Below are 11,658 nucleotides of genomic sequence, written 5' to 3'. Positions count from 1 at the left end.
TTCAATTGACAGAGACACCACTTACCAGCTCACCCACATTCCCTTAGCAGCTCACACGCCCCACGGATTACGAACGATTGAGGTGTTACTGCACTTAAACTAATATTTATGGGGTTTCAATGGCGTAAACCACAACAAAATCAAGCATTCAGAATTCTAACTAATTCCTTGGAAAATGCAAATCGCATTGTGTTATTTTCGGCTAACTCACTGTTTCTCAAATTAAAAAGTCACACAGTGAGTTATTATCAGCTTCAATTATCGATGCTGGGACGCTGAAAGTAATTTGAAGAAATACAATTATTTGTTTATAACGATGATTTTTAGCAACCTCTTCACTTGTTGATAGTTTTTGTATTAATTTAGATTTAATTAATTTCGAGCCGGCTTGCAAAAACATTTAAATAATTCATAAAACACTAAAAATTGAGGCCTTTTACTTTACGATGGATCACAGATCAGGGAATTAAATTTGACAAAAATATTTAAATATAAAATCTTAAATATAAGATCAATTTGCGCGAACTGGGAAGTTATATTTATATTCTTCAGCTGCAAAGAAATTTTCGTTTAAGTAAAAGAATATTAAGAGCTATAGATCGCATCCAATTTGCTAACAAATTTTTTTATAGTAGACAACGTTTTATGATGGAGTTTTCAAATCAATCAATCAAATCAATCTCCCAGCTTTTTCATCACGCATTCAAAATACTATAAATAGCTCTACTTATCAATTTTGTGTAAAGTTTATATAATTATGTATATTTATATACATATATTCCTGATCAGAATTAATAATCGAGTCAATCTGGGCATGTTCGTCCGTCTATCCGTCCGTAGATCGTAGAAACTATTAAAGCTAGAAAGATTTTCGTGATAAAAGTTTATTTAAAAAATTTAAAACTCCACAAATTGCTGGTCTCTATATATTTATTTGGTTAATATCTATTGTCTGGCCGAAAACTTGCCAAATCGAACCAAATTTTCAAAAGTTGTTACCAAATTAAGTTTAAGATGGTTAATGACGTCAGCACTAGAACATTAATACACTCTACCGCCAGATGGCGCCCTAACCTGAAAATGATACCCAAGTCGATACTTTTCCTCGCAGTGTGAGCCACTTACCGCGTCCCCAATCTGAAGCGACCGGACCGGGACTGAGCTGAGCTACGCTGGCCGCTGCCCTAATGCAATTTGAAATGTGTAATGCAATCGCCCAATCGCACCCCCCACCCCCATTGCACAGCCAACTAACTATGCTCCTTGGTTGGGTCTTCCAGATTGGCACGCTCGTCTCGCTGGACTTAGTTACGAATCTGTCGCCGGCAATGTGGTTGTCGCACCGCTGGACTGGAACTTTAAGCTGAAGCCGAAGCCGAAGAATTGGAATCCCGTGAAATCCCCTATTCTCGATCCGGATTTGTGTCGCTTTTCTATCACACGATAATGAGTTCGGTGGGTGAAATGAAAGACACAATAACAAAAAAGATATCAGTATCATTATCTGGTTGGATAAGCCGATTTTAAGATATTTCGATCTAGAACAAATTCTTAATAGTCGGTATTGGATAGTTAAGCTTGATCTATTTTTATTCCTCCAAATGGTAAGGTAATTAACTCTTTCACAGGCCAAACATCTTAAAACGTTGACTGAGAAGGAGCTCGTGGAGTTCTTCGACTCATTTGATTTGATTTTCTGCGATTGCGATGGTGAGTTCGGTGTCTTCCCAAATCTTATGGATAGCTTTATTTGTGTTTCTCCCACAAGGAGTTGTTTGGTATCCCCTGGGGGATTTCATACCCGGCTCAGCCGAAGCCTTGGCCCATTTGGCCCATCTTGGCAAGCAGGTGACCTTTGTGACCAACAACAGCATCAGCTCGGTGAAGGAGCACATCGAGAAATTCGATAAACAGGGCCAACTTAAGGTTGACGAGGTGAGTGATTCACTTTTGCTGGGAACTAAAAAACAATATATAATTGTAAATTGTACTAAAAACCAAAAGAAATGCTTTAGACGAGTGCTCCGTTTTTAAATTACCCTCTATTGAAGGGCTAAACAAAAAGTGTAACAGTTATTTCATTGATTTCATTGACTACCTTAAACTTAATTTCTTTATTACTTCTTAAATAAATTTTTAATATGGAAATTTAGAATGGGGATTTTGCCTTTTACAATATAATTTCAAGAACTAAAAACAAATTAAACACAATTTATAAAAAATTGTATTATTATTCTAAGGAAAAAAAATAGTAAAACATTTTTTGTCACATATTAATAACACAACAAATATTAGAAACCTTAAACTTTGAACATATAATTTATAAAATATAGTATAACAATAATATATAGTATAATTCTAAGATATTGCTTATACCTCCTATGTACCTAATTGTCGGATTAGTTGCCTATAGTATACTTTCATGTTAATTTCTGTGTGGATTAACTAAATTATCTTCCTATTGCCAGCATCAAATCGTTCACCCAGCTCAAACCATTTGCGATCATTTGAAGTCCATTAACTTCCAGGGACTTATTTATTGTCTGGCCACGCCCCCATTCAAGAAAGTCCTTGTGGATGCCGGATTTCGGCTGACCGAAGATGTGAGTGACCGAAAGGTAGACGTAAGCTTCTTGATCACTTGAAGGCATCTCAATAGAGCGGTACCGGAGTCATCACGAGCCTCAAGGATCTGCACGAGGCCATATTTGGCGGCGACTCGGTGGAGGCCGTCATCATGGATGTGGACTTCAACCTGTCGGCGACCAAAATGATGCGCGCCCATGTCCAACTGCAGGATCCCAAGTGCCTTTTTCTGGCCGGCGCAGCAGATGCCTTGATACCCTTCGGAAAGGGCGAGATTATAGGTGAGCATCTGACGACGAGTTTTCTTCGGCAATAAATACAGTAAAAAATCCAGCATTACCCTTAAAAATTAAATGCCCCTAAAACCAAAAAACTAATTTAAAGGAACATTGTTTTGTTTCATATTTATATATTATTTATTATATATATTTTTATTTTGATATATTTTTTTTTATATTTATATTTTGAAAACTTCATGATAAAACATGACCTATTTTAATAATTATTGGTTAATATAACACAACGTTAATGTTTTGATAAATTATTAGCTGATTATTATTATTATTATAGCTTATATATATATATATATATATATATATATATATATATATATATATTATTATTATACATTATTTTGTATTAACTATTTTTATTTGAAGAACAATGAAAAATCAAAAAATCTGCAATATTTTAAAAGTGTAATATTGTCAACCCTTTAAAGTTCATAAAACTTCACTTTTAAAAAAAAAAATATATATATAAAAAAACCATTTATTTTCAGAAAAAAAAATATGATATAATTTACAACATTTTACTTACAATGGTGTTTGGTATTTTAAAATAGAAAACAGACGCATCTACACGTATTTAAAATTTAAAATTTTTCCTTTTATTTATTAAAGCCTGTTCACCACATGAAATACCTCGTGAAAAGAGGTGAACACATCGATTAAAATAGCTTTAGTTTTACTTAATGACATCTTACAATGACATCTAAAATATTTAAGAGTCCCAATGAATTTTATCACACACTCTCGAAAATATCTTAAATTAAAACTTTAAATATTACTATTTTTTTCAAAATGCGTTATAAACGAAAATTAAGTATACAGATAAGTCTATACTAACATTTTTTTGCACAAAGAAGCCTTTTACAAAAGGTGAGATGAGTCCTGTGAGACTCTTGAAATACAAAGCGAGCCCCTTTTACCAGCCAACTTTTCTAAAAAGAAGTTAGTTTTACGATTTGCGAACTAAGGTTTTAAGTTTTTATGTAAATTAATAGAACATTTAATAGCTACAAAATAGCAAAGAAATTTAAACAATCTAATGAAAAGTTATGGATCTAAGTTATACATTACAATTTGATATTCTTGTGTATGTTTTCGCCCAAACAGGACCTGGAGCCTTTATCGATGTCGTGACCCAGTCCGTGGGTCGTCGGCCCATTACTCTGGGCAAGCCAGGCGAGGATCTGCGCAGGCTTTTGCTGGATCGCCATCCGGAAATCCCACCCAGCCGCGTGCTCTTCGTGGGTGACAGTCTGGCCAGCGACATGGGATTCGCCCGCGCCAGTGGCTACCGCACCCTCCTCGTCCTCACGGGCGGCACCAAGTTGGAGGATGTCCGCCAACTTCCGGCTGACCATCCCCAGATGCCCGACTATATGGTCGATTACCTGGGGCAGATGGCCCCCAATCGAAAATCGAGTAATTTTGACTCGACGCATTCAACTTGATAGCCTTTCAAGTGCTTGATTTGATTGTTGATATACTATTTCTATTAATCAACTTACCAGCAAATGAACATTGTGGTTGTTGGCAAACAGGCAAAAACAAAAAGTTTTTTAGATTTCAGCCCAATCTCTCTTTAGTTCTAAGTAATCTTGTTTTGTTTGCTTAAAGTGAGTTATATTTTAGATAACGAATAAAGTGGGGTGTTATGTTGTTGGTATGGCTATTATTTATACATAAATACCCTTAGGGTGGTCCAAAAAAAAAAACAATACTTTCATTATTAAATGTGGTAGATTTTGGGTACGCAATAAAAGTATTCCAAAACAAAAAAATTAATTTCGCTAGAATTGATCAGCTTTAAATCTAAGTTGGACCACCTTAAGATACATTTAATGAATACATATATGCCTGAAATCGCTTGCTCACACCTGTTATACAAATTACAAGGATTGTAGTTTCTTTGCTCTAGTATCGACAATATATCATCATTATTTGATTATATTAAAAATCCATTTCCCGGAAACCTCAAGTTCTAAATATTTATTATGGTTTTCTTAGCTTAGAGTGAGCTATGTATGTTTATTTTAGATAATGCTATTCGACTCCAGTATATATGTACATTAGGGTGGTTTTTTTTGTACGAAAAAATCGAAGGCCCAACTCTCACTCCCTTATACTTTGCGCTTTGGTGCATTTAAGGCATATAAAAAAGAAAACGCTTATTACTCTTATACTGGTTTACGTGCCGTATGAGTAATTTTTATGGAAACTTTGAGAACATTGCGCAAGGCCTTAAACTTAATTTAAAATAGTTTGGATATTAATTAAATTTATTTTGCTCCAATATCTACCAATTAAAAGGGTGAGGGTAAAATTCCTTATAAAAAACCGGCCTAATGTACATTTATAGCTCATAGGGCTCGAATCGCTTGATTACTCCTGTTACACGAATTCCGATCGTTGCGACGTTTATATAAATCATTAAATATATCTTTGAAATCAATTAAACATTAAACATTATAGTTTTGTTAGCTTAGTGAGTTATATTTCAGATAACGAATAAAATACGGGTTTGTGCTAATAGCAATCATGAATCAATAACTATTTTTGTAACGACTATTCCGGGGTAGTCCCACACTGATAAAAAAAATGGTATAGTAAAAAAAAATATATCTGACTATTGAGTTAAAAATTTTATATTTAATATTCAAATTAAATATTAAATACAGTGCATGTTAAATTGCATGATTTAACATTAAAATATTTTAATCAACGTGGAACATTTGAGATTTAAAAAAGTTCCTATATGAATGAAATGCATTTTTTAAAGTTAAATATGTTTTAAATTTAAATTATTTTTTTTTAGATATTGAAATCATTTCCGAAAATAGTCAGTTGAAAAATTTAAAAAAAAATGTAATATTTTCATGTTTAAAATAACTAAAAAGCGAAAATTATACAAATTGAGTACAGAATATTTGGATTTACTAAGTTTTTGTAACAGTGCAGATATCTCATTTGCCAGTTTTTGGCGGAGTACCACTAGACATGCGATCTGGGCCCTTCGCCCAGGATTTGGGCCACGTCGGCCATGCTGTCCGCAAAGTAGTCCGGAATGTGGCGGGGATCCGTCTCCGCCAGGAGCTGTTCCCGCGTGCAGCCGCCGCTGAGGACGAGCAGCGTTTGGAAGCCGCACTGCCGCCCAAAGCCGACATCCTGGGCCAGCATATCGCCGACCATGAGCACTCGGCCGGGCTGCTCGATCCTGTAGTGCTCGACGATCAGTTCGCCCAGATGGCGACCCGGCTTGCCCAGCGTGATGGGCTCCCGGCCGCTGGCCTCCACCAAGATGGAGGCAAAGGGTCCCGGCCCGATGATGTTCACGCCCTTGGCCACCGGCAGCAGGCGATCGGTGGCGCCTTCGATCAGCAGGCACTCCGGGTGCCGCAAATACAGGTGGGCGCGCAGCAACTTCGGGGAGCTCAGGTTAAAGTCCACGTCGATGACGACTGCGCGCACCGGCTGTCGGTCGAAGATGTGCTTGGCCAGGCTCTCGTAGTTCTCCTCGATGAACTCGTTGGGCTAAGGCGAGTATTTGAAATTTCTTAATATTCAACATTTAGTATTTAAAAAAAAAACAAAAATATTTGCTAAAATAATAATAATTAAAAAATAATACATATTACAAAAATATATGGAATGAATAATATAACTGAAGTGAGAACGATCGAAAGTGTATTGGAAAATCGACATAAGTTTATTGTTTTAGGCAATATTTATTTTTTTATATAATGTATCAAAATGTATTATAATTTATCGAGTCTCAAATATTTTGTTATATTTTAAGTTTTCCTGACTAATAATTTAAATTAAAGCTAATTCTATCCTGTATGAGTATTTAAAAACTGAATGACATTTTAATGCAACCTGTTTGCACAAATTAAGCGGTTACCCCAATTAAAATTTTTAATTTTCATAGAACGTTTTTTTTCTTATAATTTTAAGGCTTGACTATCTAAAATTACGAAATTAAATTGATCAACCAGTTTAATGGTAATACAAATCCTTAAAATCAAATGAAAAATTAAAAAAAAAATTGTTAATATTTTCGTATTAAATATAACTAAAAACCGCAATGGATTAAAATCAGAGCGAAAAATATTTCAATTGGCTACAAAATATTTGAATTTTCTACGTTCTTTTTACCAGTGTAACTGCTTTTATCTGGTGTTAAATTTTACATTTTCTTGGTCCTTGATGGCACTCACCCCGTCCAGGAGCTGGAATCCGGCATCGCGGAGCACCGCCTTGAACGGCTGGCTGGCGATGATGTAGATGAGGCCCTGGAAGCTGATGCACCGCAGATAGTTGACGATGGACTGCGCCGGATGCCAGATCTGCTCCGGGAGCACCTGCATCCCGATCTTGGCGAAGCGCCTCACACACTGCTCCACCGTCCGCACACTGTTGTTGGTGACGAAGGTCAGCTGCTTGCCGGTCCGCTCGAGGGCAGCGTATCCGTCGGCCACCCGCGGCACATCGTGCTCCAAGGTCCACAGGACGCCATCGATGTCGCTGAGCACCCGGTCGAAGGAGCCGACGAAGCTGCGCCGCTGCTCCTCACTCAGCTGCAGAATGTGTTGTGGCTTGGCCTATGGAAACAATATATATACAATTATTAAGTTTACACTTTCTCGGAATTTTCTTATTTTTATACCCGTCACTCGATTCCGCCCGTATAAAGAATATAAACATATTCTTGATCAGGATCATTAGTCGATTCGATCTAGCCATGTCCATATTAGTGTCGAAATCTCGGAAACTTTAAAAGCTTGAGATTCGGGCACTTAAAATCTAGATTCTAATTATGCACATGCTGCGTAAGTTTATTTTAAAATGTGACCACGCCCACTCTAACGGCCACAAATCGCGAAAGTCTGTCACGGCACTCTGATATATGGTACACAGAGAAAATTAATCAAGTATATTGCACTCAATCTGAGAATATAAGTAGTCAAAAAAATCCAAGAGCAAAAATTCTCACTTTGAGACCATTTTACTCAGTTTGAGTACAAATTTTCAAGAATGAAAAACTCAAAATGAGAATCTACCAAAATAAATCGACCAAAAATGTAACTAACATTTTATTTCAACTTTATTATTTGTTTTACATTATGTTATGTTATATGATTAATTTACGTGTTAAATGAAATCATTTTACCTTCGAAATATTTTTATGAAAAGCCTCGACTGAGAATTGAACCCGGAAACCTTTCGAACTCTAGATGTAAGCCTTAACTACCTTTCCACGCACGCTTTAACTTCTCAGTAAGCTAAAGCCGCACAACTATTTTATTTCAAAAGGCGAATTCTTAATTTAAACAAAATATTTTCGGTATTTTTTAGAAATGATAAAGAGTTACATAAATAAGCATTTAAAAAATAAAAACAAAAACAACGAAAAAAAAAAAAAAATCACACAACTCGAAGTGAACTCGAAACCCCAAAACCTTGGGTGTTGAGAAAATTTTGCCTCAGTATTAGCACATTTTTATTCAAATTTAAGTTTAAGTATTTTTTCTTAAAATGAGTACAAATATTTTGGGCAAAATTTGTACCCAAAATGAGGATATCCTCAAGTTGAGAATTCAAATTCTCAATTTCTGAACGTCAGAATTTTCTCTGTGTAGAGGTGAGTTATTAAGCTTTATAAGTTTATTCGGTCAATATCCATTGACTCATTTAAAAACATTCCAAATCGGACCATTATTTTAGAACTTATTAGCTTAAATGTACATTCTTATTTTATCTAGTCTTATTACATATTTCCTTTGTCAAATGGCAATGAAAGACAAGTTTGCAATCCTTTTAATCAATACACATGTTGAAATGTTTAACATAAAATTTTACCTTTTTTTTCATTCAATTCCCAATTTTGAGAAAATAAAACATTACTGTTTCCCAATAATTTTTGAACTCAAAATCTCGGAGTTTTATTTTTCAAAATTGTTCAAGATCAAAATCAAAGTGCTTCTATTTCAAATATTTTTTTTCTTTAAATCTGAAGATTTTTGCACAGGAATAACCAACCGAACCACATAATTAATTAGGCAAAAATTGTAAGCGGTCTGTTGGAATATCAATTTATACACACATTTCATTTAAATTATTCAAACTGTTTTTAAGTAACTCAAGCAGTTAATGTACTCATTATGGCACAAAGTATTTATAATTGTAGGTGAGGATCGGTGGTTCGATAAGATTATTTACAAAAAACCTTGTTCTTAACTCACCATTTCGATCCGCTTCGCTGGGTGAAAGTGTTGTTATCGCGCTCGCGGTCGTCGGCGAACTACAGCTGCTGAATATTCGCGGAATGCAAAACGCAAGCTGAAATGAAACTAAAACCGAAACTGAAATTGAAACCGAAATCTATTGCTGAATTAGCACCTCAATCGCGGTGCGAGGCGTCAATGATCCCAGTCAGAACGACAGCCACAACAAAACTGACACATATGTATAGTACTAGTACCATACGGAAGCTAGAGAGAACTTATCGCTTATCTGCCCCTTAATGACGCGCTCTCTATTTGTACAGTGAAGCTTCGACTCGAACTTAAGCAAAAACTTAACTTAGGAAAATAAACATACAAATAGTGACAGGTCAAAGACGAAGCTGTAATTCCCAACTGGTTCTAGCGGATCATTAGTTTCATTTTGTTTTAACAGTGACCAGTGGACATTTTCGATTTATCATTTATCTGGCGTTTTGACTATATTTTAATTAAATTTAAACATAAATGAAACAAAAACTCCATCCCCTTTGCTAGCTTTAGTTGTTGTTTTTCCTGTTAAAATGTATTAAACTTGAAGTAAAATTTATGCTGGTTTACCCGATTCTCAAAACTCTGACATTGGCTATTTAAGTCTAATAGAATTTTATTTGTAAGGCATTCTTTTTTAATTTAATAAGATTTTTGTGTTTTATATGTTTCAATTTGTTTTCGTAATTGCGAAAATATTTAAAAATAAAAAATGCCCAAGTGCTAAAAATTTACCATTTCATTTGCCTCACTATTTAAATACCAAAGCAGCAGTATTATTTTCCAAGCCAATAAAAAGCACTAGTGCGTCCCACCATTGCGCCTTGGTATTTTTCAGGATCTTATTGGAACTTTGTTGCGAATTGCTCCTTTTGCTGAAACTGCATTTTGATTTGTTTAACTATTGAACTTGCGAGTCCAAGGTTAAAGGCTATTGCCTAATGAGGCAACAGATGTGTGGAGCCGAGCAGCAGCAGCAGTGACACCTCCAGGAGCACTCGGGACTTCCAGGGCGGAGGCGCACCTCAATCGGAGCAATAGCAATCAATTGATTAACCAATCGATAAATGGGCGCCGAGCATTCGCAGCAGCGGGCGGAGGCCGATGGCCATGAGATCTTCGATGGGCATGGGCGCCAGGCCCTGGAGCGAGGATCGTCCCTGGCCGATGGCAGCTCCAGCTCCATGATGCTGGCGGCCACTGTGGCGGCCAACAAGCGACGCGGTGTGGCTCATCGCGGTGGTGGAGGTGGATTAGGAGGAGGAGGAGTTGGTGTCCCAGGAGCAGGTGTCCCAGGAGCACCTGGCCCCGCCAGCATTGTGATAGCCAGCAAGCAGATCATCGCCGAGGCGGCCTCACCCGGCGGCTCTGAGCTGAGCAGGCCGCCCTCGCCGCCGCTGAGCGTGTGCTCCGATCTGCCGTACGTCTCCTACACGGACAGACCCATCGGCGACTCGCCCAAGATCCGCAGCAAGCCGGCGCACATGCTGCACCAGAGCAGCGCCAGTCGGGCGGCGGCCCGGAAGTCGCATCCAGGCGGATTCACCAGTGCGGTGAAGCCAAAGCGGCCGCAATCGACGGCCTCCAGTCACAATATTGTGATCGTGCGTCCCGGGGCCAGCGATGCTGGCGAGGATGTGGACCTGGACTTGGCACGGCTGCGCAACATACCGCAGTTCCTGCCCGTGCTGCGCGAATCGATCACCTCGGCCACGTATACGCGCGACGCCGAGATTCTGGAGCGACTGAACTCGCAGCATCTGGTCAACATTTGCGCCCGCATGCAGACGCACCTCAATCTGTGCGCCAGCTATGTGGCCAGCGAGCAGAACCACTTGGTGGAGCGCACCAAGGTGGTGAGCAACTCGATCACCACGCTGTTCGCCGGTTTCGTGGACATGCAGAAGACGTACGCCTCGTATGCCGAGCAGTTTGCCAAGATCCGGAGCGTCTCCCATCAGCTGAGCCGCTGCAACTCGCTGCTGCACGAGAACATTGCCAGCCTGGAGGCGATCAACAACTTCCTGGACGACGAGGACCGCCTGGAGCCCTTCGTCTGGCGCACCGACGACAACAAGCTGCGCGGCGAGGCCGAAGGCGCCACCGGAGGCAACAGCAGCCGGCTGTGGCGGCTCTAGGATCGGATCCACTCACCCACTGCTCTCCAAAGATTTTCTTAGTCCGTAATCTTCGTGTATTTATTGTGTATATTACTCGTTAACGAAGCCGCTTAATCGTGATTTTTAAATTAGTAAATCGAACTTAATATTGAAGCTTCTCTACCATCTGTATTGGGAAACAATTTAATATTTACTTTGTAATTGGTTTAACTGCTCAAGATTAGCCCATATGATTTTGGTTAGATCAAAATCTTTTTATCTTTAACAGTGGGAATATAGGGATTTGGTTTTATAGACCCATTTATGGTTCATATTAAAAATATGTTCCTGCAAATCTATCAAGCCGAGTTTTTACTCTTCTCTGAGATCCATTCCTCAATTAGTTAAAAATTT

General features: G+C 38.1%; 3 protein-coding genes across 3 annotated transcripts; 2 read left to right on the top strand and 1 right to left on the bottom strand.

Moving 5' to 3' along the window:
- The first annotated feature begins 149 nt into the window (after positions 1 to 149).
- Positions 150 to 5,020, top strand: LOC128260483 (uncharacterized). The gene is made up of 8 exons (XM_052993532.1): positions 150 to 281; positions 1,112 to 1,203; positions 1,281 to 1,455; positions 1,629 to 1,710; positions 1,769 to 1,935; positions 2,469 to 2,603; positions 2,660 to 2,867; positions 3,984 to 5,020. Exons 3-8 carry the CDS (start codon positions 1,447 to 1,449, stop codon positions 4,322 to 4,324), a joined length of 942 nt encoding a protein of 313 aa, XP_052849492.1. The 5' UTR covers positions 150 to 281; positions 1,112 to 1,203; positions 1,281 to 1,446; the 3' UTR covers positions 4,325 to 5,020.
- Positions 4,848 to 9,316, bottom strand: LOC128260484 (chronophin). The gene is made up of 4 exons (XM_052993534.1): positions 9,273 to 9,316; positions 9,116 to 9,223; positions 7,091 to 7,474; positions 4,848 to 6,404 (listed from the first exon to the last, which is right to left on the bottom strand). Exons 2-4 carry the CDS (start codon positions 9,116 to 9,118, stop codon positions 5,865 to 5,867), a joined length of 927 nt encoding a protein of 308 aa, XP_052849494.1. The 5' UTR covers positions 9,119 to 9,223; positions 9,273 to 9,316; the 3' UTR covers positions 4,848 to 5,864.
- Positions 9,317 to 9,956: 640 nt separating this feature from the next.
- Positions 9,957 to 11,418, top strand: LOC128260543 (BLOC-1-related complex subunit 5). Its single transcript, XM_052993627.1, has one exon. The coding sequence runs from the start codon at positions 10,213 to 10,215 to the stop codon at positions 11,281 to 11,283; it is 1,071 nt and encodes a 356-aa protein (XP_052849587.1). The 5' UTR covers positions 9,957 to 10,212; the 3' UTR covers positions 11,284 to 11,418.
- Positions 11,419 to 11,658: the final 240 nt, after the last annotated feature.

This window comes from Drosophila gunungcola, assembly GCF_025200985.1.
Source record: "Drosophila gunungcola strain Sukarami chromosome X unlocalized genomic scaffold, Dgunungcola_SK_2 000032F, whole genome shotgun sequence".
Taxonomy (NCBI): Eukaryota; Metazoa; Arthropoda; class Insecta; order Diptera; family Drosophilidae; genus Drosophila; species Drosophila gunungcola.
The sequence above is the reverse complement of the archived record's forward strand: the minus strand, read 5'-3'. Positions and strand labels throughout refer to the sequence as shown.

Bases quoted from the DNA above. Each gene is read 5' to 3' on its own strand.
- LOC128260484 (XM_052993534.1), bottom strand. The intron at 6,405-7,090 runs GTGAGTGCCATC...TACTCGCCTTAG, and splicing joins GATTCCAGCTCCTGGACGGG to CCCAACGAGTTCATCGAGGA.
- LOC128260543 (XM_052993627.1), top strand. From the start codon at position 10,213: ATGGGCGCCGAGCATTCGCAGCAGCGGGCGGAGGCCGATGGCCATGAG.
- LOC128260483 (XM_052993532.1), top strand. The intron at 2,604-2,659 runs GTGAGTGACCGA...GCATCTCAATAG, and splicing joins GATTTCGGCTGACCGAAGAT to AGCGGTACCGGAGTCATCAC. The intron at 2,868-3,983 runs GTGAGCATCTGA...TCGCCCAAACAG, and splicing joins CGGAAAGGGCGAGATTATAG to GACCTGGAGCCTTTATCGAT.